Source organism: Labeo rohita, chromosome 19, assembly GCF_022985175.1.
Source record: "Labeo rohita strain BAU-BD-2019 chromosome 19, IGBB_LRoh.1.0, whole genome shotgun sequence".
Taxonomy (NCBI): domain Eukaryota; kingdom Metazoa; phylum Chordata; class Actinopteri; order Cypriniformes; family Cyprinidae; genus Labeo; species Labeo rohita.
In genome coordinates, this window is record NC_066887.1 from 17,141,347 (window position 1) to 17,168,134 (window position 26,788).

Below are 26,788 nucleotides of genomic sequence, written 5' to 3' on the forward strand. Positions count from 1 at the left end.
GCAAGGCTTTTTTGTCCAAACAGCTTGACAAGTAGGGCCATAGTCCATCAGACTGATAATGCAATTAACGGTCCACTCCATCTGTCCTCTCATTAAGCACGTCTGGTCAGATTTGCAGTCGGAGACTCACGCCTCTTCTAATCTCTCCTGGTTGCAGGCTGTTGCAGACGATAATCATTGTGATGTGAGCATGAATAGGAAGAGACGCACAGACGACCTGTTGTGTTTAAAAGTCCCTGTTCTGTTCGAAAGCGAAGCTAGGCATCCCTAAATGAGGCTGTAGTTGTTTCAATACACGTGTAGGCAGGGGAAATGACTCATTGTTTGACAGCAGAAATTATTCAGCCACTTTTACGAAATGAATATGCTTAATGGGATTTCCATTTTAAGCTCGGCTTTAGTGTCCAGTACAAAAACCAACGGTGTCTAATCAGATCTTCCCCTTTAAACTGAGCATGAGCACTAATGGAAGCCTGACAGAAACGTAATAGTTTAAACATGTTTGAACAGAGTAGGTTCTATTTTAGCATTGTGTTTGGAATGTTTGTTGCATGTCATGACAACATGAAGCTGATAATCTAATCAAATATTTCTTAGAGGATACTTCATCTAAAAATAAAAACTCTGTCATTTGATCACCCTGATGTCGCTCCAAACCTGTATGATGTTCTTTTACGAAACACAAAAGATGATATGACGAGTGTTTCAGCTGTTAATGTCCAAACCATGAAAGTCAGTGGTGTCCAAAATAACATTAAACTCAACTGACTTCTATTGTATGGACATTTTTCGAAATGGCGTCTTTTGTGTTCCACAGAAGAAAGTAAGTTTGGAACAAGATCACATTCTCATCATTGCTTGGCCAGGACCCCCTGTCCCACTCTTACACTTCAAAAGAGGTCACACTTTCGAGGAGATACACGGACACATGCGCTTTAGTGCTTTCAAGAGTTCTGTTCATATAAAACCTTTCATGTGACCATGACACTTAGATTTAGCAAAAAATGTAGCCAGGCTGAAACAAGCTACGGGCGTTTGCCGTTGAAACAAGTTTTGAAGAGCACGGGGGGTTGGTACGCTAAGTTTTCCAAATAGTTGTGTTTCTTAGCAAGACATTTTGTCCAAATCATAAATCTTAATAATGAAAAATTGTTTAGGTTCAGATGAATCCAGCCAGTTTTTTTTTTTTGTTTGTTTTTTTTGTTTTTTTTTAAGACCGGTCTTGGTTTGAGCTGAGCGCAGCGGCTTGTTCGTTGCCAGACAATGTGCTTCTGCTTTGGACAGACTCAGAGGCAGCGGCATGTCTGGAAAAAGGAAAACATGGCACGCAGGAGAGCACGTGCGGCACACTCTGGGAATGTTTAGATATCTCCCCCGGTATTCCAAAAAGGAGAAAGGAAGAGAAAAAAAATTGAGCGGAAAAAGCAGGGGGCTTCCAAACACCAACAGACACACAAACAGTGGTGCGGTACAATGCACGGGGAGCGTCTTATTTGGTATTTCCTGTGTGACCTCTTTTGCTAGCGGTCCACAGAGAGCGCTGAACCCTTGCTCCCGGACCTTGTCAGTATTATTCGTTGACGGGCCGATGGCTGAAGGCCAACCGGGAAAAGAGGACTGATTTGGGGGTACGTTGCAGGATCCAATGCCATCTGGATATTAAAGCCTTGCCTGTACCAGAGCAAAAAAAAAAAAAAAAAAAAAAAAAAATTACAGCATATATCAGGAATTTTCCAACTAATGATGTGCGGATGTGGTAGCGCTGGGGAAAAGGAGTCTGACTGTGCTTTCTTTGTTCGCTCAGAGAGGGCCCCATACAGCATTCCTGTAAGCTCTGCATACTTTGGCAACAGTTGTGGAGGTTTTTTTTTTTTCTTTACTGTATACAGTTTATGCATGCTGCTTGCTTGGGCCTTCATATATCTTTCTCCAATCTCCAAACCTGGTAGTATTGTTGCCATTTTAAACGGATTTTTAGGGGAAAACCCTTGGGCTTGACAATAATAGTGTTTATAACTTGTTTGACTGGGAGGCAAAGAATGGCTCGTCCCCAGACAAAACATGGTTGGAGGGAGGCTTGCTCAGTATGACTGCAATGTGCAAGCACAGCAAACACAAAAATGCACCAAAATACAGCTCTTCAAAATAAGAAATAATTTCAGTTATTTTTCATTTTTAAAATTACTTTAAAAAACTAAGATGACAGTTTTAATTAAAGGGATAGTTCACCCAAAAATAAAAATTCTGTCATTAATTACTCAAGCTCATGTCATTCCAAACCTGTAAGACCTTTGTTCATCTTCGGGAACACAAATTAATATTTGTTTGATGAAATCCGAGATCTTCCTGACCCTGCATAGACAGCAACACAACTACGTCCCAAAAAAAAAAAATTTTCAAGTTAGTTGAAAATAATTTGTTACCGTGCTGACGTAAAATTTTTATTTTACTCAACTAAAATATTCAAGTTGTCACTTAAATTAGCATTAAGTAACTTAAAATATTACGTTGACTAAACTAAAAATTTTAAGTCAGCCGGGTAACAAATTATATTAAGTTGAAACAACTTTTTTTAAATGATTTTTTTTACAGTGTAGTAAAGACAAAATAGTCCATGTGACATTAGTGGTTCAGTCGTAATGTTATGAATCTACAAGAATTCTTTTGGTGCGCAAAGAAACAAAAATAACGACTTTATTCAACAATTTCTTCTCTTCCGTGTCAGTATTTGCCACACGTTTACGACAGTACCATGTATGCGTGTGGTGCTGCTGATGCAGGAGTTGGCGTTCTGACGTGGAACCTGGATGTGCTGTGTCTTGCTTATGCAGAGGAATACACACCAGGGTTGCCAGGTTTTCACAACAAAACCTGCCCAATTGCTATTAAAATACTCAAAACTAGCCTGTTAGTCCCCTGGGTCCCCTGTTAAAAATACACATTTTTTGGTGGGGTTCCCCTGGTGAAATTAGCATTCCACGGGTTAAATGTTACGTTATTAGGGTCGCTTCAGCCCACGGACATGGAAAAATAACCCACGGCAACAGTGTTAAAGTAGCCCAATTCCGCGGGAAAACCGCAGACTTGGCAACACTGATGCACACTCATGCATTGTGGTACAGTTGTGAATGCGCATTGAAGACTGACGCAGAAGAGAAGAAATTGTTGAATAAAGTTATTTTTGTTTCCTTTGCACTCAAAAAGTATTCTCATAGCTTCATAACATTAATGTTGAACCACTGATGTCACATGGATTACTTCATCGATGTTGTTACTACCTTTCTGGGTCTTGAATGTTTCAGCTACATTGCTGTCTATGCAGAGTCAGAAAGCTTTTGGATTTCATCAAAAATATCTTAATTTGTGTTCTGAAGATGAAGGTCTTATGGGTTTGGAACAACATGAGGGTGAGTAATCAATGACAGAATTTTCTTTTTTGAGTGCTCTGCCTAGCTTTTTTAAAGATAAGATCATCTTATGTGAATGTGCTTCACGTAATTATACATGTCAGATTAGTTGACTACTGACTTTTGCAGTTGATCAAGTAGTCGGTTTTAAAAAAATCGTTAGTGTGCAGAGGGTTTTCAGGAGCTAGCTAATGATATCACTCACTGATCTATTACCAGCTGAATAATGGGTCATCATGGAGGCTCATTTTTAGCAAGCGGCATTGTGCTGTGCCAAGTTAGTGGACTTGCCCCTTTAAAAGTGTCCGGGGGCGGGCTGAAAGAATGCGGATGAACGTCTTGTGTTGAAGGGGCCTTTCATCCTTCGCTTCCTTTGAGAGAGACAATGTAAACACAGGCTCCTAGCCAACTTCATCAGCCAGGCTCATTCTGAATCACATTGTTTCTCTATTGTTTTAAACCTATTGGGGTAAATCAAAAGGAGGGGTTTGGGTAATGGGGGCTAGAGTGCATTAGCTGGAGTGGGGTACGGAGAAGTGCAGTGTGGCCCAGTGCAAGAGTTGAGCCGCTGGGCCGTCGTGGATATGCTTGGTCAGTGGCGCTGAGAAGAGTTTCTTGGTTTCCCTCGTGCTGAGAGGGCCCACACTGTCTCACCAGATAGGAATGCACAGAATGCTCTCTTTTAATCTGGAGTCAGCCAGAGCTGCTTTATCTGACCCTTTTATTAGTGGCCAGTTTCAGAAAAACCTCTGTAGGCTACCCTGTCGCACAACCACTAGCATGGTTAGAAACTTGGAGAGAAGGAGAGAGAGTTTTTAAATGCTAGCATGTATTCATGCACATTCCAAAGTATACAGACTGGAATCTTTTCACTGAAAGGGTATTCTTTTCAAAGCAACTATTATATGCGATCAAATAAAAAGCAAACCATATACGAAGATGAAATGTTAACCCATTAATTTCCGGATTTTTTCAAGCATTCACGGACAAGGCCGATGCATATTTAAAGTGCAGTTGGGTGAGTCATGATGTCAACTGTTTGACTAGTTGCTTAACAACTAGTGTATCTGGATTTTAAAGGGATAGTTCACCCAAACATGAAAGTTCTGTCATTAATTACTCACCATCATGTCGTTCCAAACTTGTAAGACCTTCGTTCATGTTCGGAACACAAATTAAGGTATTTCTGATGAAATCTAAGAGCTTTCTGACCCTGCGTAGACAGCGACGCAACTGACATGTTCAAGGCCCAGAAAGTTAGTAAGGACATTGTTATATTAGTTGTTGCAATTTTTTGCCCGGCCTTACTCATTTCAACCAGTGTATACAGAAGATGAACTAAGAGCGATAAACGCTCTACATCAAAACGTGCATGCGTTGTGATACTCTTGTGAACGTGTGTCAAAGAGAAGAAATTGTTGAATAAAGTCATTATTTTTGTTTCCTTTGCACACAAAAGGTATTCTCGTAGCTTCATAAAATTACGGTTGAACCACTGATGTCACATGGACTATTTTAACAATGTCTTTACTACCTTTTTGGGCCTTGAACGTGGTGATCACTTATGATCAATTTAATGTCCCAGTTGAACAATGGTGGCATAGTTAAAGATAACTATAGACCATTTCGCTAGATGTAAACATACTGGTCCCGATACACTTCCTGTTTCTTTTTTTTTTTTACTTTACACAAACATCACAAAAAAATACAACCAACATAACATTTGACTGGATGAAAATGTTACATTAGCACCTTTAAGATGTATTTGTCTATGTGAAATAACAAAAAAAAAAAAAAAAACAGGAAGCGCTTCTGGACCAGTGTTGTTTACATCTAGCAAAATGGTCCATAACTATTTAAACTTTTTTTTTAAAGTACCCCCATTGTGGATTCTTAAAAATTACATAGCTCTAAGTGAAAGAAAAGATCCTACAAAGTTTTAAATCTGAAAGTGCATAGTCGATTCTGAATCACTGAAATGCATCGCCTTTCCATTACAAGGTGATATTTGACTCCTTAAAGGGGAAGTCCACTTCCAGAACAAAAATTCACAAATAATTTACTCGCATCTTATGAAGATGTTCATGTCTTTCTGTCTTCAGTCGTAAGAAATTATTGTGTTTGAGGAAAGCATTTCAGGAGTTTTCTTCATATAATTGACTTCAATTGTGCCCCCGATTTTGAACTTCCAAAATGTAGTTTAAATGCAGCTTCAAAAGGCTCTAAACGATCCCAGCCGAGGAAGAAGGGTCTTATCTAGCGAAACAATCTGTCATTTTTTTAAGAAAATAAAAATGTGTATACTTTTTAAGCACAAAAGCTCGTGTAGCACAGGTTCTGGCATGCACATTCACTAAGAAAGTGCAAGTAAGTCAAACGCTGTTTACAAGCAAAAAGGTACAACGTGTCGGAATATTCTGAAGTTGTAGGAGAAATTAAGTTTTTCGCCATACTCTACCTTTTTTTAGCTGGAGTACACAGACAATGAACTTAGATGTGATTCGTAGTAGTGATGGGAAGTTCGGATCTGAGTCTCATTCAGCAAGATGAACTAATCTTTTTTTTTTGAGTCATTTTGTTAATTTGAGCAAAATCAGCGTCATGTGACAGCCCCATAAGATGAACGAACGATTCGAAAAACCCGAAGACAGGTGAACTAATTCCAGTACAGAACCTAATAGGATGTTCCGAATGCGAACATGACGCAAGTCATATTAAAGATTCGTTCAAAATGAACGACCGTGGATGTACAATTTTTCATTTTTCCAAAAAAAAGAAGATTTTTCAAAAAAAGATCGTTTTGCTAGATAAGACCCTTGTATGACTACGGGGTGAGTAAATTATTTGTAAGTTGTTGTTCTGGAAGTGGACTTCTCATTTAAAGTGATTTACAGGGGATTTTTGTTTTTGTAATGGCATTTTTCATGTCATCTTTTGTAATTTTTTTTTTTTTTTTTAACAAATTATATTTTGTAAGCTTTTTAAAATGTTTAATTAAAACAGAAGAATAAGAAATGAAAATGAAATCAGTATTAACAAGATAAATTTATACTACAGAGATGGTATAGAAGAAATGATACAATTTTGAATACAGAAATGTTAAATGATTTAAATAACTAAAAAGATACTTTAAAAATGAAACTAAATCTGCCAGTAGGTGGCGGCAAGTCACTGATTTAATTACTGATTAACATAAATACTGAATATCATTCATTTGATTCGTTCCACTGGCTGATTCATTCAGGAGTAAAGCAAGCGACTCTCTTTATGAACGGGAAATTGAATCATTGACTTACTGGATTTGTTTAAAAACGCATGTTCATTCATAAACGAAACACCGCTGTGTTTGAATGGAAATGTGCAGCGGCTCAGTTGTGACTTATTTCAAACTATTTTTGATGACAAAATTGAGCAAAATCAGGCAATTGTTTTATAGTCAAACAATGTGAGTCTCTTAATATTAACTTCTTGTTCATTTAACCGTTGTATCAATATCTCATTTACAAACTCCCTTGAAAATGAAAAGCTGTCAATCATCTTATTTTGTGTTCTGAAGATGAACAAAGGTCTTACTGGTTTGGAATGACATGACTACGACATGAGTAATTAGTGACGAATTTAAATTTTTGGTTGATCTGTCCCTTTAAACAGCACCACATCTGTGTGCACCTACATAATACAGTGCTAGAGCTTCTTAATTTAGTTGTCTGCAGGATTAAATGGGTTAATCTTATTTTTAAACTTCCCCAAAACTTGCATAACTTGCTTTGCTTTCAACTTGCTACATCTTGTGTGTACAGTAGTCTCTCTATCCTCTTTGTTATAATAATGGTAATATGATAGTTCTAATGAAACAGTTCATTTTCTGCTAATCTTTCTCAATTTACGTCAGAAGCTACATGCATATTCTTTGAAGTCATAGGATACAGCCACTCTGACATACATTCTGTGTTTGACGTGAGCTCGGGTGACGTGAGTACACTGCCGTTGCACGCTACTATTGGTGTCATGATGCAAACTGTGGCATGTGCATTTGACAGAGGAACTCTGTGGGTAAATGTCACAGGCTGTTGCCATCTTCAAGTGTCACCCGTGAGAGATACATCGAAGAAAACCACGGCTCTTGCGTGCATTCTCACATGTGCGGAATGCGTAGAGTTTAATCATGCACCTTGCAACAATGATTCAGAAGTGCTGTCATCTAGTTCGTCTTGTGCTTTTGAGGGTTTACAATGTTTAATCACTGCAGTGTATCTTAACCTTTGCTAAGCTGCAGCTTGCTAGTGAGATGCTGTGCGAGCCAATGAGTGCGTGTGTAGGCTTGCGGTGTGGCCTTTTATTAACACTGTCATACAAGCGGATATACTTCAGCTTGAACATCAGTTAGTGGCGGTATGTGGTTCTTCCTAGAAGTCAAGCAGCATACCCTTTTTTTTTAAAAAACTTTGGTAGTGTACATTTAGATAAGACATCAGCTTAGGGTTTGTTTCATTGCAGTTGACAAGCACAGCTGGGCCAGAATATTTGGATTGAAGATGATGGAGTCAGGTTGGGCTTGCAGATTGTCTTCTGAAATGATTATTTTTATTTGAATAAATCAAAATGGGCTTTTTAGAAGAGTTTAATATTGAAAAAGGCATTTAGATAAGCCAACATAACCAGTATACTGTCCTTATCATAGTGTTTTTTTTTTTTTTTCATAAACACATTTAAGTTAAAGTCAACTGGTTTGAGACACCATGAGTCTGATTTGGAACTAACATTCTTAAAAATAAAAAAAAACTTTAATAGTAAACTCAAATTCGCCAGAGGAATCTATTTTAGAATATGTTACTTGCTTTGCTGTGGTCACATGGCAACAAAGAGGCCAAAATGTTTCATCCTTTTTATTATACCTTCAACTTCCTCCCCATTTCCACTAAACCAGGAAGACTTTAACAAGAAAGCGTCATCACAGCACATGCGGTCCCCTCACTAAAAATAGTGTTATACATAAGAAAAACGTGAACATATTTCACACCACGACCATTGTGACATGAGTCATTGGCTTTTACAATTAGAACGTTTCACATACTGAATCAGAATGATTTGCATTCAGTTCAGGCTGACAGTCTAGTCATCGTCTAGAATTGATTCACTGTTATGTCAGTTGTTGGGCCTTTTTTCCAGAAAACTGTTTGACCGTACCTGAAAGACCCTAAGGTGTTATGTTAAAAGAACATTTTAATTCAAAATTGGGTTTAGTACACTCATACCAAACTATACACTGTAAAAATATCCTGTTAAATTAAGCTGTGTATGCTGTCATTGTGGTATGCTAAAACCAGTCATAATGGTACATCAAGCTAAATAAATAAGGTTTCCATTGATGTATAGTTTGTTAGAATAGGACAATATCTTGAATCTTGAATATGAGGGTGCAAAAAAAATCTAAATATTGAGAAAATCGTCTTTAAAGTTGTCCAAATAAAGTTCTTAGCAATGCATATTACTAATCAAAACTTCCGTTTTGATATATTTTTACGATAGGAAACTTACAAAATATCTTCATGGAACATGATCTTTGCTTAATATCCTAATGATTTTTGGCTTAAAATAAAATAAAAATCTATTATTTTGACTCATACAATGCACAGCTTTATGCAAAAGTTTGGAAACCCCTTACAGAATCTGTAAAAATGTGAATCATTTTAACAAAATAAAAGAGATCATACAAAATACATGTCTTTTTTTTTTTTATTTAGTATTTGAGTAAGATATTTTACACAAAAAAGGTGTTTACATATAGTCCACAAGACCAAAAAATAGCTAAAATTATTAAAATAACCCACTTCAAAAGTTTGGGAACCCTTGGTTCTTAATACTGTGTGTGGTTACCTGGATGATCTTTTGTTTTGTGATAGTTGTTCATGAGTCCCTTGTTTGTTCTGAACAGTTAAACTGAGCACTGTTCTTCAGAAAAAGCCTCCAGGTCTTCCAGATTCTTGAGTTTTCCAGCATCTTTTGCATATGTTTTGCATATTTTGCATATTTGCATAATATGATGTTCCAGACTCTTAATGCATCGTGTTTCCTTCTGAAGCATCAGTGAATGTTTGAACCTTTTTTATAGTTGTGTTTGAGTTCCTCAATTGTCCTCCGTGTGAGATTCATCACAAAACAGGCCAGATCGTAGATCATCCAGGTAACCACACACAGTATTAAGAACCAAGGGTTCCCAAACTTTTGAAGGGGGTTATTTTAATAATTGTAGCTTTTTTTTTGGTCTTGTGGACTATACGTAAACATCTTTTATGTAAAATATCTTACTCAGGATACTACTTTATAAAAAATAACATGCATTTTGTATGATCTCTCTTATTTTGCTAAAATGATTCACATTTTCATAGATTCTGCAAGGGGTTCCCAAACTTTTGGATAAAACTGTATTTTTGGCTATTGCTACAAATACACCTGTGCTACTAAAGACTGGTTTTGTGGTCCAGGGTCGCATATGATGTTAAACCACTTACGGCTGTATATGGTACGACAAGTATAGAAATATCTAATTTTGAACCGAACTGAATCCAACCGAACCCATTTTTTATGCATCTTATATTTATAACCCAAGAAATAAACAGAGTTCATGTCAGTTTCATTGTGTTTTGCCATAAGGGTGACCTTTTCTTTCCTTCAGTTCCTCTGGCATACCCTCAAGCACTGCACGTTTTAGGATACGAGTCACTGATATACGCTTCAGGCTTTGCTTACAAACATAGGCCTGAATGATTTGGCTGATAAGCCGGGGGTTTCTGGGCCCTGAGCCTACTGGGAGGAGAGCGAGAGAGCGCTGAGGAGGGAAAGCACCTGGAAGCCGTCCACCCTGGAGCAGGGTCACTGAGTTTCGTCTGGAGGCTCTCCCTACTGTAGCTGTTAACAGCAGTATCCTGCATACTGAGTCTGCCTGGGCTCCTGAGCCTGTATAAGGCATTTGGTTTAAAAGTAGAAATGCAATATAGACTGAACAAGTGCTGATGTATGGACAATTGATTCCAATCAATTATGTAATACGGCCCCTAAAGGAATAGTCAATGTCTAATACCAGTTTACACCTATAATGGCTAATAAGGCCATGTCAATAAGAGCATCTGGTGTATTAATTTTTCTCGTAATTACTTTTGTGTGTGTGCGCAGGTGGTGACGTTATGGTATCGTGCTCCTGAGGTGCTGCTTCAGTCCAGCTATGCTACTCCTGTGGATCTGTGGAGCGTCGGTTGCATCTTTGCTGAGATGTTCAGACGGCGGTAAGTGTACACTGTAACTATAAAACAAAGTAAAATGGAGGATTCAGATGGGTGATGCTCAGTTAAATGAATCAAACATGGATGACTCGATTGCTTGCATGTGTATTCCAGCACACAGGAAGCAACAAGAGTTATGACTTCCCTTGAGTCTATAAATAATTCTTTTTGTGGAATTAGTTTTCTGAAATACATTTTTATATTGTATTTTGTGGTTTTATGTGTATGGTAGAACAAAATAAGAAAAATCAGAAATGCCATACTGTACCTGACCACATTTTTGCAGGAGGCTGAGGTTATTAAAACAGTGACTTTAAAAAAAAAATGTCACTGTCACTGTGGTTGTAACAGGCACTACAGACCTGATCCGTTCATCTGTGTGTGGTTTAACGAATCTTTCCAACTGCTTAACTCAACACTGACACATTTATTAAAGCTGCTCAATCCAGTGACAGCAGGATTTAACGGTTCAACGGTTCTTTCTTTGTGGCTTCTACTTCACCAACTTGCAGTGCATTAAAATCATTTAAGCTCTAAAAAGAGAAAACGTAAGATTCATTACATTTGCTCCATAATTTTTTTTTTTTTCTGAAAGAGATTTCTTATTTCAGTGAGAATACTGAGGTGAGACCAGTGCTGGGTAGTAGCCAGTTACATGTAATATGGATTATGTGATCAGATTCTGAAAATGAAGTACTTGTTTAGATTAAATTACATTTTAAAATACTTGTAATCAGACTACAGTTAATTTTTTTTTTTTTTTTTATGTATTATGTATGTATTTTTATGTATTTTCAATGTATTAAAGGGGTCATCGGATGCTAAGTTCACTTTTACACTTTTACAACTAACATTGTTGGCAGTGAATGTACATATCCACCCTATAATGATAAAAATCCATGCAGTGGTTTTTCATTAATCTTTAAAAATAATATCCTCTTTTTCAAATCGAGCCATTCTCAGATGCCTATCATTGTGGCGCCGCTCCCACGATAGTTGACTGACATGAGCGTTTTACCTCAGATCAGCTGTAACAGTCCGCCCTCTTTTGTTTTGATGCCGGAGCAGGGATGTAAGTTAGACAAGAATATCTCAGATTGAGCGATCTGAGGTGTTGTGTTGCTGGATGTAATCATGAACGTAGTGGTCGTCATTTACTCCCGACATCTGAGCAGCTGAAGATGCAGTAGATTACGTTTGTTTGTGAAGGGAATGCACCTCCCAATCTACAAATATCCGTCTATGTTCGCGCGAATCATTCATGATCCAGCTTCACTTACAGTAGAAGTGAGTATAATTTTTTAATGAATCTTTGCGATCGCCTTTCCTAATAAAGTGGTAGTCAGCAAGTTTAGTGGCTAAATGCGGCTGAAGTAAACAGGCTCGTCCCTCCACAGAGAGAAGAGAGGGGCGGAGTGAGCAGAGCTCATTTGCATTTAAAGCAGCCTCGACCAGAATGAGATGATTTTTGCAGAGCTGATTTTGGCAAGGTAAAAAGGGTGTTGTTTTACACAACCATTGAGAATTTTTAACCAAGGTATATTATAGACTTTTCATTAAGACCCTAAAGAATCATATCAACTTGTGGAAAATGGGCATCCCATGACCCCTTTAACAGAAAAATGTGCGCTATTGAAGTGTCTGTGCAGAGTGTGGAAGCAAAATAGTAACACGCTTACTGCATGATAGATGGAAGTGTCGGTGCGATCACTTGGACTTAAAATACTCATTTTAAGGCCATACAGATAAAAGTAATATATCTTTTGAATCTGTAAAGACTCTGTTTGTGTGCACTCACAATAACAACAAAACATTGCGCTTTTGTAAACTAAAGAAAGCTAGCAGGATGCGCTTTCTGCCATCTCAGTCTGTGACCTTGAACGTGTCAAAAAAAAATTATAATAATAATAAATTAACGAAACTTTGTGTATACTTTCGGATGCGATTAATCGTGATTAATAATATGACAGCCCTATCTTTTATTAAACTCACAAACCCCAGTTTGGGAAACTTTGATGCAGTTTGAAGTTTAATTCGCTTCATGTTGTTAATAACAAGGAATGCAATATATTTTCTTTCTCTTTGTGTTTTTAAACTGATACGATATAAGATTATCCTATTTAAATCAAAAAGTTAGTTCAAAAGTAATCTAAAAGTAGTCCAAAAGTCTGATTATATTACCTAAAATGTGTAATTTAATTGGAATTCTAGATGAAGTCTGTGAAGCAATTTTTCTCATTAAACTGATTTTTAAGCATTTTAAGATTTCAAAAAGAGTCTGAAAAAGTTCACAAGTGTATTTGCATTGTTGACGCATTCCATTTCTGCCCGTTGATGATGTTGAATTAACGGCCCCTCCTCTTGTCACTGGGGGGGATTGCGTGGGCCGATGTTTTTCTCTCCTGACGCGCCATAACAAGTGCATAATCGGATGAAGAGGGAGATTTGTAATGGAAAGCGCAGACACAGGAGCGCGGACACACTTTAACACACATCCTGTGTTTCACATTCTAACGGGCCCACCTGTCCGCCCCTTCCGCCATTCATTGATGGTGTTTGCTTAACAGGAACGGTAGATAAACATTAGCTGACTCAGTGCTTAATACAATAATCCTATAGGAAACTTTGAGATAGGAAAGTTATGATTAGTTGTGTGCACATAACTACGTGTTTTAAATAGTGGCTTTGCGTTTGTTAATTACTATAGAAACCGTAAAACAGCAGTTATATCCATTCAAGTGTTTGGTTTCCACTCTCTAAAGCCATGTGCCATAAAAAAGCCACTGTGTTGGGCTTCTGGCGAGCCTCCACGAGTGCCTGAGGGTGGAAGGGTAAGGGGGGGCTTTCATTGCTGCTACCAGCACACCTTTTCTCCTCCTGCAGGTGATTAAGAATGCTTTTTAAAAGGCCACCTGTTGCAGATTAAAGGGCACCTGGGACCAGGTTTCTCCTCTGATGTCTGAGAAGTGCACCGCGCTGTACGCGCCAACTCCAGTAATGGAGGTTTTCGATTCACCTGAGAGTTATAAAGATGTTGAGCGCCTCAGCTAGCAACATATTGTATGGCTTTGTTTAAGATGGAAGTTTAACTGTTAAAGGGACAGCGTTTTTACTGGAGAGGATTGTGTAATGTAGGCCTTTGACACGTTTTGCCTCAGTTGTTTTGTTGAGGGTTTTATAAAAGATCGCTCACAATGCACAAAGTTTAGATATACTTCATGCAAGTCTGTATCTGTATCTCTTAGAGGATGTAGTGATCAGTCAGTGTTTCTAAATGACATGAAGTGCATTTGACGTTCCGCTTTTACAAGGATTGAGCATATTGCGTGAAGACTCAATGCACGGCGACTTTCAGGTCCTTGTTTTCACAACCTGAAGCTGCTCTCACAAAAATAGGAGATAATACCTGTAATATATAAACAACAACAATAAAATGATTATTTTGCTATATTTTGTTTTGGAATGATGTTCTAAATCCAGCACAACCCTTTCCTTATAGTGAACATTTACCCTCCCTAAATGTTTTCAGTAGGTTGTAGAAGAGTGCTACAGCTGATCTTATTTATACTAATCTATTTTATTTTATGTTATTTATTTTAAAGTATTGACTTTGACATTATTTATCATTCATTTACTTATCTATTTACATTAAATTTTCTTTATTTTTTTTAGTTAGTATGTGACCCTAGAAAACCAGTCATGAGGGTAATTTTCTTCTGAAAGCTGAATAAATAAGCTTTGCTAGGATAGGAAAATATTTGTCCGAGATGCAACTATTTGAAAATCTGGAATCTAAGGGTGTAAAAAAAAAAAATCAAAATATTCAGAAAATCGCCTTCAAAGTTGTCGAAATGAAGATCTTAGCAGTGCATATTACTAATCAAAAATTACATTTTGATGATTTTTACAGCAGGAATTTTACATTTAAAAATAACTTAATGGAACATTATCTTTACTTAATGTCATATTGATTTTTGAAAATATTGAAAAATGTATCATTTTGTCCCATATATTTTTGACTATTGCTGCAAATATACCTGTGCTACTTAAGAAAAAAACATTAAAAAAATAAATTCATAATGTTTCTGAAATCAGTAATTGTGGTAGATCATTTCAGTTTTGACCAAAATAATCGTGAATATTATTCTTGCCATAATTGAGCAGCTCAAATGTGTATATTTATTTTATATTTTTATACAAGTTCTTTCTGGTTCTTAAATCTGATTGGCTGAGAGGAGTGCAATATTCTAGTGATAACAGCACTCCAAACATTTCACCGTTTGAATCACTCCGTTTGCAGTATTTCTTATGGCGAATGCCCAAATCCACCATCATTTTATAAATAATACAGTTTTTGTGTTATGGAATGTAGTTTTTTAGGCAAGAATGTACTTGTTTAGACTTCAAATATGCGGCTTGTTAATAAAGATAATGTCTATTTGAAAATTAGCTTCAGTGTTTTCGGAGATGTGAGCTTCAGGGCATCAGTGGCTGTTCAGCACTCATAAACTCACAAACTTTCCAGAAACGAAAAGTAGCCTTGATGAATGTTCACGTTTGTTTACGGCCATTTATCTATATATCTGCGTGCCTCATGTGGATGTTTAAAATTTGAAAAGCGAGCCGCTCGTGGGCGTCATTACATTAGAGATGCGTTTAGACAGGAAAAACTGGAGCTTGCGTTGATATCATACGTGACTTCCTTCATTTAAAAGTCGACATTTCAAGCTTTCTATGTCTGTGAGGCACGTATTCAGTTGTTTGTGACACCAATAACGTGATATTTAGCCCCTGGAAGGTGTCTCTCACATTGTCCCAAAGCAACATTAAAATAGTGTAGATTAGTGTACAATGTTTTATTAAAATAACCTTATTTAATATCGTGGGCATCCATATATGAACATTTGTTTTAGAAAGTAACACAATAGTTACTTTCCCTGGTAATTAGTTACTTTAATAATGATGTAACTTTTAATTTTAATTTTAATTGCTGTTTCTCTTTAAAATGTTATAAAAGTTTTCCTTCATCCATTTGAAACCAACATGAACACACAGAGCGCTTTTCCAAGAATCTTGCACGTGTGTTTTAAAACTCAAGTTTTCGTTTTCTGTATCGCAGACACTATTATTCGTCATTGGCGCGCACCTTTTCTGGCGAGCCAGTGTTCATCGTTTCAGATACACCGATGCATTCCGGAGGTCGCGCGGGTGGAATGTGGATAGAGACACTGGCACTTGGAGCGTGACTCAACTGCGTGTACTGGCCTGGTGTGTGCCTGCCTGTGCCCACTCACTCAGGAAGCCTCTGCCCTGGCATAATGTCTGCCTTGTGCAAAAAGCCACTAATTCATTCAGACTAACAAGTAGCCCAAGGGAAGGCAGAATGTGCTTTAGAGATTTTCAGCCATACTTGTTTTGGCATGACACTGCTTTAAGGTGAGATCTTTCCTCCGGCTCGCTGTTAGAAATAGAACTGCTTTTGTCTGATTTAAAGGGATAGTTCACCCAAAAATGAAAATTACCCCATGATTTACTCTCCCTCAAGCCATCCTAGATGACTTTATTCTTTCAGATGAATTTAATTGGAGTTACATTAAAAAATGTCCTAGCTCTTTCAAGCATTATAATTGCAGTGAATGGCTGATGATATTCAGTAGTCCAATAGAAGTCCAATAAAGTGCATCCATCCATCATAAAAAGTTGGCTCTGGGGTGTTAATAAAGGTCTTCTGAAGCAAATCGATGTGTTTTAGGAATAGAAGAGATCACCTTTTCTATCCACCGTACAGCTCAACCTGTGTGTAGTCTGTGCAGCACAAATTTAAAAACTACCGCCAGAAGAAGCATTACATCAGCTTTGGTTGTGAAATGCCATTGGCTCGTGACCGATTGTGATTAAAACCTTATGATTTACTCTGTTCCTCACATAAAGATTTCGGAGGAGTTGGAATGCAACGGCAACGCGACTTGTTTATAATACTTCTGTACTGCTTTCTATGGTCAGTTTTTGCAATAAATATGTGTCACTGTACTTTTATTTGCCTGTTGTGTTTTATATTGTTTAGAAATGGGTAGGTTTAGGGTAGGGGTGGGGTTTGGTGCTCCAAAATATCTATGAAAGTATACATTTATATAAAATGACTTTTGCAAATGCATGGAAACCATTAAATGCAACGCATAATGCAAACAACTAGAAGCAATGAAGGACCCAGCACGTCCAAAAGTGACGCCTACGTCATCCGCTGGACGCCACTCTTTCGCGAGCGTGCGTGTGACAGTTAGCAGTTAAGTAAGTTTCAAATATGGATGTGTTTATTACACTCATGCATCGATTCACTTCAGAAGGCCTTTATTAACACACCAGAGCTGTGCGGAGTTACTTTATGATGGATGGATGCACTTTATTGGACTTCAAAATCTCAACAGCCATTCACTCGCGTTATAAATCTCGGAAGAGCCAGAACATTTTTTAATAAGACTCTGATTGTATTCATTTGAAAGAGTAAAGCCATATACACCTAGGATGGCTTATGTGTGCGTAATTTTCATTTCTGCCTGAACTATCCCTTTAATTGCTTGGGATCGACTTTGCCTTTGAGGGCTTCGGCAGTTAATGCGTTATGTGAAAGGCACGATAATGACAATTTTCTTTTTGACAAGCGGGTTCAAAGTGAAAGGGGTCGGGAACATCCGACATGTCCGTCTCACCTGCAAAGAATGTTGAGCATCTCAACCATACAAAGACGCCTCTGTATAGAAGCTGTAAGTTGGTGAATTGCACGTCACATTCTTTCTGAAAAATATGCAGACTTTTGTCTGTCTGTTTCTTACTAATCTTTAAATTAGTGTGGAGTGTGTTTGAACATCGCGGAGGCATAAGGAAACGTGCACGTGCTCAGTTCTGGCCCTTTGTCTGATTACAGTTGAGATCAAGTTTGATGCTCTGTGTGGTTGTGGAGAAAGAGCGCCTGCTGCTTGTCTTGCTGTTGGGCGACATCTGGTGGTGGCAGGGCAATTACAAGCGGTGGTTTTTGCAGACCTAAGGCTTTGATAGTGAGCTTATTATAGTTCACAAATCACATATATCTTTATTTCCATGCTTCTGTTCTGTTCTTTCACACGGTTCATTTTTTGCTCTCTCACATAGAGGTATGTGGAGAGTGAAAGCAGACGGCAGGGATAAATAGCTTTTTCTCTCTCTTTTACTCTGTGTGGTGTGTTTTGGAGACTGAGCCCTGTGCTTGTGGCTCTTGGAATTTGTGTGCATGCCAAGGGAAGCATGCCCGCCCACGGGTGTCCTGACTGGCCTGAAGCCACAGGCACCAGCAGCGGTCCAGGCGGGTGGACTCCAGCATGTGCTGAAAAAGCCCTCAGATCTTCTCAGCCTCAGGCTGGCCAGGAAACAACGCATATACAGTGGACCAATGTCTCTTATGTGGCTTTAGGGCCTTCTTTGTACAGTGAAACCTATAAGGATTTTCTTTCTCTTTGCCTTTTTCACTTCTAGAAGACAGGCAGGAGACTGTTCATGATTTTTGCAGAATTAAGAGTGTACATATAAACACACAACCTTTGTTTTATGACGGTCCCTGCAGTCTTGCATATGCATGTTAAGGGATTGATTGATTTGATTAATTAATTGATTTTTTTTGTGACACATTACAATAAGGTTGATTAACATTAGTTAACTACATTAGTTAACATGAACTAATAATGAACAATACTTGTACAGCATTTATGAATTTTAGTAAATGTTAATTTCAATGTACTTATGCATTATTAAAATCCCAAGTTGTGTTTGGTAACATTAATGCACTGGGAACTAACATGAACAAACAATGAACAACTGTATTTTTTAAAAATAACATTACCAAAGATTAATACCACTACCAATACAATAACTAATGTTTAAAAATGACATCTTATTGTAAAGTGTTAACGATTTTTTATATATATTTATTTTAGTTTATTCATTTATTTATTCAGGATTATTAATCTTGGCTTTATTTATTTATTATTAGTTTATGGATTGATTTGTTTTATTTATTCAAGATTTTAGTTTCATTTAACTGATTTGTTTTAGTCCGTTTTGGTATTTATTTTATTTTTATTCAGAATTATTTTAGTTTTATTGAACTCATTTGTTTTAATCTATTTGAGTTTTGTTTATTTTAGTTTAGTTTTATTTATTTTTATTCATTTTAAGTTTAGTTTTTTTTGCTTTAGTTTATTGATTTGATATTTTTTATTCAAGATTATTTTAGTTTTATTTATTTTAATTAATTTACTTTAGTCTGTTTTGGTCTATGTTTCATTTATTGTCATTTATTTATTTTTTAATTTATTTAAGATGATTTTAGTATTATTTCATTCATTTGTTTTAGTCTATTTTAGTTTTGGTTTTATTTTTATTTTAATTTATTTTATGTTTTAGTTTAGTTTCTTGATTGATTTTCAGTTTTTTATTCAAGATTATTTTAGTTTTATTTATTTAAATACATTTACTTTAGTCTTTTTTGGTTTATCTTTGATTTATTTATTTTTTTATAATTATTTTTCATTTTATTTTAGTTTTATTTAATTCATTTGTTTTAGTCTATTTTAGTTTTGGTTTTATTTATTCATTTCAGTTGTATTTTCTTAAGTATATTTTAGTTTTATTTATTTAGTTTAGTTTATTGATTTGACTTATTCATTTGTTTTATATGCTCAGGATTGTTTTAGTTTTGTTTTGTTTTTTTTGTTTTGTTTTTTTAGATTATTGATTGGTTTCATTTTTTGTTCAATATTACTTTAGTTTTATTTATTTTAATTCATTTACTTCCGTCTTTTTTAACTTGTTAATTTCAGTATTATTTACATTTTTAAAATGTATTTATCTTAATTCATTTATTTGTTTATTTAAACGTATTTGATTTTATCAACCTTTTTTTTTTTTTTTGGTGAGTTTATTGTGAATACAAAAATGTAGGTCTATTGCTGTGAAATGAATCATGCAATTAATCACAGTCTTTCTCTTTCTTCAGCCCTCTTTTCCGTGGAAACTCTGATGTTGACCAGTTAGGCAAGATTTTTGAGTAAGTACGAAGTACTACAATGGTCTAGTAACTCCAACAATAACTTGTTAGAACTGTGTAATAAGACTGTATTGAGATGTAATTAAAATTGCAATAACTGATTGTTTTGATTGTAATATTCCAGTGTGGTGGGGGTCCCTTCTCCAGAGGACTGGCCACAGGAAGTGGGCTTGCCACAGAGTGCCTTTTCCCCTCGCCCTCCCCAACCCATAGAGGACCTGGTGCCTGACATGGATGAGCTGGGCAAATCACTTTTACTTGTAAGCAGCAGATATCAACACTGAGGATATTTTAAATGTCTTGTATTGCAGATTCACACTATGAAACCATAGAATAAACTGCCATTGTGTTATCTTAAACTAAATTATTGTATTTGCATAAATTCAATAGATTTTTCTTATTTTTGGGGATGCAATAATGCCTTAAAATGGTATTGGCTTGCACAGTAAATATAAGTGACAAAAATAGCACATGATTGTTTTTCTTTTAATAATAGCACCATAGACTGCTTACTTATTGTTTTCTCTTCTTGTTTCCTCCCTGCACAGCGTTTCCTGTCATTTAACCCCTCCAGAAGGATATCAGCTTACGATGCACTGTCTCACCCATACTTCCAGAGTCTCGACAGCACCAGCAAGAGTCTGTACGCCCAACCCTTCCCCAGCAAAAAGCCCTCCCTGGAGGAGAGAGCTGCTTGAAAAGACATGGTTTCCCACTGTAGACAAAGACGCCCATCCAGTACCCCTATGAACTAGTCTTCCATAGCATCTCGTCACATGCTGCTTTGAAAAATATCGCCGCAACTATTGGTCGATGGTGTTTTGTCTTTGCCCTCACTACTGCCAGCTAATACAGATCAACAACATGCTGCCTGGAATTACATGTTTAACAATATCAGAAGCTGCTCTCGTCTCCCACCCACCTTCCTCAAAGGAAGTTTGTCTGCTCAGAGGAAAATGTGCTTCTCGGATCTGAAGCCGCACCATAACACTGCCAGGGATCGTCCGTCTGTTTGCATAAATGCAATGTACAGGTCTAAACTGAGTCTTAGCTGCACATCACTGCCTTGAAACAGCAAGGTCTTACGTGGGGCCGTGTCAGTCTCACTTGGATTAAGCAAATGTAGAACCACAACTACTGCCAATTCAGGCCCGTTGAACGGAACCTCTTATTTTACACTTTAAGATATAATCGCAAATTCACTTCATTTTTTTTGTTGTTTTTTTTGAGCTCACACTTTCGAAGTCCTCTTAGTCACAATCCAGGAGGATTTCTGAATTGTTTTCTGCCACGTTGTTACTCTGCAGTTTCATCAGGAGAGTGTGGACACGTCTCCTCATCTGACTTTTTGCTTTGATGACAGACTGCATAACCACAGACACGCAGAATCATTTAGTGCTCTATTTAATATGGCATTTCTTCACAGCATCCTGGTGTCATTTGAATCGTCCAGGACAAAGCTCCCAAATGCTCCGAAGCACTATTTAACACCATATTTCCATGACATTATTATAATGTACTTGTTTTTTTTTTTTCTTCAATATAAATTCCACATCCTGCTCACTTATTTTATTATGTCAGTGTTGATTGTTGACATTTTTTTGGCATGTCTTACTTATAGTGAACTTGAAGGTGTAGGTTGTTGTAGAAAACTCGTCGATACGTACACCAAACAGTCTGCACCCTGTCGTCAGGGATTTAGTGCCGCAACGTAGCCGAAGGATGACCCGCGCGGGGTCGCATGTTGACTTTAGGGTTGATTTAGAGCAGATGCAAGCTGAGAAGGATAACAGGAATACGTAGTTTTGAAAGTTTAGTAAAAGTAGCTATAGAGTCGGCGAGTGTTAAGTTCGAGGTCAGGTTGCGAGATTCGTTCGAGGCTCGGAGAGTAGCGTATTACCCCATAATTCATTAAGTCCAGGTCCTTCTGTACATGCAATTCTACATCCTTCCATTTCCATTTTCACTTAATTGTCTGGATAGATTAATATCCGCTAAATGGGTTGCTTTCAGTGCCGAACAAGTGGATGGAAGGAAGGACGCTGCTTCACAATTTAGCATTTCACCGGGTAAATCCAGGTGAAGCTGTTTGATGAGGGATGAGGAAGCTATAGGCAGGCACTGTAACTAGTACTACAAAACATTCACACAGTTAAAGGCATAGTTCACCCAAAAATAAAGATTCTGTCATCGTTTACTCACCCTCATGTTGCTCCAAACCTTCTGGTGGACCACAAAAGAAGGTATTTTGAAGATTTGTGGCAGCCAACCAGTTTTGGTTACCTTTGACTTGCATTGTATAGACAAAAACAAACACTGAGACATTTCTCAAAATGTCTTTTTGTGTTCCACAGAGGTTTGGAATGACATGAGGGTAGTAAACTGGTTTTAATTACGGTATGAAAAACAACATAACACCAGTACAACTGCGTGGTGAATTGAGAGGAGATCCCTGTTACCTGCATACAGTTCTGACTAATGGTTTGAAAACTTTTAAAACTGTTAATAACACGCAATTAATTCTTTAACTGGGCAAATAAACGTCCGTTGAGCGGCCGTTAACAGAGTCCTGAGACGTTGAAGAGGAACGCAACGAGGAGAAAATACTATAGCAGACAGAGCAAATTCACCATGCGTGAAATATTGAAAAAAGTCCTAAATATTGAATTGGGGGTTTATATGAATGTAGCTAGGATGGTAATTGACGGTCTAAAGAAAAGTTTAACTGATTTTTTCTTTTCATCTTACCTCCTTATTGACCGTATTTAGCCCTGCCCCTTTTCGCGCTGCGTGTGTCGTCTTCTGTCTTCCGGTTGTTTTTTCACAGCGATCTGACGGATTTATGAATGAACCGCGTGTTTTAAAATCTTCCTGGTCTACCGACATTTAAGACAATTGCTTTAAACATTACAGTGCTCATGATAACTTAACTCTACAATACATAAATCCATTTTATCAGCTAAATTACTCTTAGACAGCAATGCCAAACGGAAGTTTAAAGACCGTATACTAAAGATGGTGTGGAGCTTGTTTCTCTGAAGAATAAGATCAACGCAGCCTGCTTTGTTTACAGCAGTAACGAGGAAACATGTTTGTTTCTCATAAACAAAGCAGCATAATTTCACAAAGCTAAAGTCAGAGCTTTTTTTTTTTTTTTGCTCTAAATTTTGAAATGATACATTCTAACTTGCATCAAAAACTGCTCATGCCGCATGTCGAATGTTTGTTTGGATTATGATTAAAATGCAGTGGTTCTGCAAAACAGATTCTTGGTCAAACCGCCCAGCACTACACGAGGGTGAGAAAATGCTGAAAGAATGTTCGTTTTTGGGTGAACTATCCATTTAAGCACTGATGCTTGATTCATTTTCTCAGGATCAGTAAAGTCATTCTGTCGCATTCCATGCTCAGGTCTATTTATGACTAGTTTTAGATTCAACAAGGGTTCAGGTTTTAGCTTAACCATTAATCTCACAGTAATCCTTATCGATTATGGTCTCAAAGCTATTCCGGATACAATAGTATTGGGTTATTTATGTTCACTTGCATTTCCATAAATCTGAATGGATGCAGATGGTCATTTCAGCATTTGTTTTCTTTTATTTATATAATATTATTATTATTAATAATATTAATATTATATTTTATGTATTAGATCACTGTCGTGCGGCAACTTTTGTACTGTTAACGTTTTTGATTTCACAAATATTCTGTGATGTTTGTTGTCTCAATGCATCAAGCTAACAAATGAGTTTGTGATTGATGTATGACGCCATCATTTTTAAAATCTCCACTGAACTGACGTTACGCTGGCACAGCTTTACCCTCCTCCAAATAAGTCTGTGATTGGATTTGGTGATTTCAGAGGGCATTAGATATCAAGTAATGTAAACCAATGTAACTGTATGCCTTTATGTTTGTGGGTCTTGTGTAGAACTAATCTGTTTTTTAAGCTTGGTTAGTCTGGTGAATAATTCATAGTGTTAAATGTACTAAACGTTAGGCTTTCGAATGTACGACCCGTTTTTGTTAGTGATGAAATTTTGAATTTTAGCGTGATGTCATGCTGAAAAAAATAGCACCTTTGATATTTGCCCATCTCAGTGCTTTTCCCCTAAAATATGCTTTTTTTGTGGATTTTTTCAACTGTTTTGTTGTTTGAAATGATTTGCTCTAGTTAGTCGTTTTTTAAAATCTATTTGAATCGTTGAATCCGATACCATTTTAAGCAAATTACTTTTGAGACTGCTTGAAATTGCTGGACATTGGTACATAATGTTTTGCTCCCTTATTTATTGACATTTCATCGTTTTTAGTTGACTGTAATGCTTTTGAAGGCATTCTGTCAATGTAATACACAAATTTTTATTGGACAGTGATGAACTAATGGTGCTACACCTCATGTCACTGCGGACGTGAACAACTGTAATCAATTAGGCAAAATTGTTCCCAAGAGAACAGTAACAATAAAAGTGTCTTTTTAAATATTCTGTTATAATATTTTGGTTTCTTTTTATTGTATTTTAATTGTATTATATTTTACCATTTTTGCATTTGATATAATGTTTTCCCATTATGACTTAAATAATTTATAATGTACTCCAGACAGAGAATACTTTGAATTTAAAAATCATAAAGCTGGAAAATTCTATCCATTAAATCACAGTAATGTAATATGCTAAATCATCCACCGTGAATACGTATTCTAATCAATGTGCACAATGTTTTCATTCTGTTCAGCTGCTGCACAGACACTGTGTAATGAAAATTAATTACCATTATAATATGACTCTTTTTTTTTTTTTTTTTCTTCAGCAGCTTAATTATATTTTATTCATTGATAATCAAGTGTTATATCACTTTAGACTGCATCATGTGTATTTGGTTCATTCTACTTATTCTTTAAAAAAAAAAAAAAAAAAACAGGTAAACCGAGTGGAATGATTTCTGATGTTTTATGACGTATCTTTATTTTACAATCATAATATGTATATCTTATAATTTCTTAGCATTTGTTGCTCTTTGTTTTATGGATTTATGTAATCATTTTTTTAATCTTTTAACTGTGCACATTGATTAGAAAGAAGTGGGAGGTGTTGGTCAGGGTTTTCTTTTTTCCCACATTGGCTGGAGAGTGATGTTTTTTTTTTTGTTTTTTTTTGTAAGCACCCGAACTGTGGTGTATTTTAATTGTTATTTTGCATTTTATGTTGTCAGCTTTGTCGTGAGATGTGGGGGTGGAAAAATGTGTACATGAAAATATTTGTACCTTTTTTTTTTATTTTTTTTTTTTTATCAATACTTTGATTGAAAGTCTTGTTTAACTATGTAATTCTACTGCTAAATCATTTTGCATTCTTCTGCTTTTAGCATCTATATAATTTTTGTTTGTTTTAAGCAATGAAACCGCATGTGGATGTACTGTAGATCACGTGCATGTGACATTAATTTTGCCTTGTCTGGTTCATCTAGTCATGATTAGTCCAGTAATGATGGTTGATCATACAGTAAGTAGAATGTATCTCCTTTTGTGATGAAATACTGAGATTCAGTTTAAAATTAATCTCTTTTAAGCTATGTTCTCTTGTTAAACCAGCACATTCTTACATTTAAAGCAGATGCTTTGTTGATAAATTCATTTCGTTGAGCTACTATTGTCAGTAAAGTGCAAAGAATTGTATGATTTTTGCAAGAACCAAATTGAAATGAGTGTTTGTCATTGTGCCCTTATAGGACCATATTAGTTATTTTTTCTTTGAAAATGGGTGAATGAGATATGGTAGTATTTTGTATCTTTGTTTTTGTTTTTTTGTTTTTCTGGACTGGTTTTGCTGCTAATGTTTGTCTTAGGCTCTGGCTCCTGTATGAGTTTTATTAAACTGGCCCACCTAAAGATTCCAATTTGCTGCCATTGAGAAAAAAAGCTGCTTTTGCATTTGTTTTATATCTGTATCTGCCTGACGTTTTCATATTTTTGTAAAATAAATATTCCAGTGTGTAAAACTGGGTTGTAAAATTGACTTTTGTGATGAGAGAACAAAACACTTCCCTAAGTCTGAAACTTCCCACATATGAATAACTGTTTTATTTAACTTCAAATATAATAGTGGGTATAATTTGATAAAGCTTGGGTCCCAGCCGTTGTTAAAAAAGTAGTATAGTCTATAAATCTTAAATGATGATAAAATCCCACAGTCATTAAGTGAATATCAAGTCATTATTGTAAGTACTGTAGTAGGAAAGAGAAGAATGTACAACATGGGACTTCCTCTCAGGATTGGCTTCTCTGTTTAGAAACAGCCTGCCCCCTTTGTGTTGTAATTTCTTCCCTCAGTAGTTTTTATTTTGGGCTTTCATACTTTCATTTTTTGCAAACTTAGGGTCTCTCTAGGGCTTTTATGAAAGCAGGCCTAAGATCAACTGTCTGAGGAGTCTTGGTGTTGCTTTGGCTCACATTGGTCTGGATCATTAGCTCGATATTACTAGCATATCTGGCACTACAGATCAATTGAGACTGTGATATTGTGTTTATGGTTCTATAAACAAGTAATTACTTGTGAAAATGTACTTTCAGGCGACAATGGAGCTTTATCGCACCTGAATGGGTTACTTACCCATCTGTTAAATTTAGCAAACACAAATATCTAAGTAGTTACTTAGTACAACTTAACATTTCAAGTTGACTGAACTTAAAATTTTAAAGCAGCAGGGTAACAAATTATTTTAAGATGACTCAACAAATTGTGTTTTTTATTTTTTACAGTGTACACTCAAAATCACAACGTAAAAAGAAATGTATTCCCCCCAGCTTCTTAAAGATTGCACTTGGGATAATAACCCAAACCCCTCCCCCTCCAATCTTCATGCTTTTTAACCATATCGTCCTTTCGTATGTACTGACATTTATTCCTCCAGATAAATTTAAAATTCATCTTATTTACTGCTTTAATCATTCTTGTTGATATGGGTAAAGAAAAGGCTGGGTAGATGAGTCTGGACAGACTATCCATTTTAGACAAAAGAAC

General features: G+C 36.4%; 1 protein-coding gene across 2 annotated transcripts in view; it reads left to right on the forward strand.

The window, feature by feature from the left end:
• Window positions 1-25,766, forward strand: part of cdk6 (cyclin-dependent kinase 6) — a 47,776-nt gene extending 22,010 nt beyond the window's left edge. For both annotated transcript variants that reach the window (XM_051137008.1, XM_051137010.1), the window contains exons 5-8: window positions 10,581-10,690; window positions 19,713-19,763; window positions 19,888-20,023; window positions 20,312-25,766. In XM_051137008.1, coding sequence (XP_050992965.1) covers window positions 10,581-10,690; window positions 19,713-19,763; window positions 19,888-20,023; window positions 20,312-20,461 — 447 coding nt within the window. In that variant the 3' untranslated portion in view covers window positions 20,462-25,766. The remainder of the gene's footprint in view (window positions 1-10,580; window positions 10,691-19,712; window positions 19,764-19,887; window positions 20,024-20,311) is intronic.
• Window positions 25,767-26,788: the final 1,022 nt, after the last annotated feature.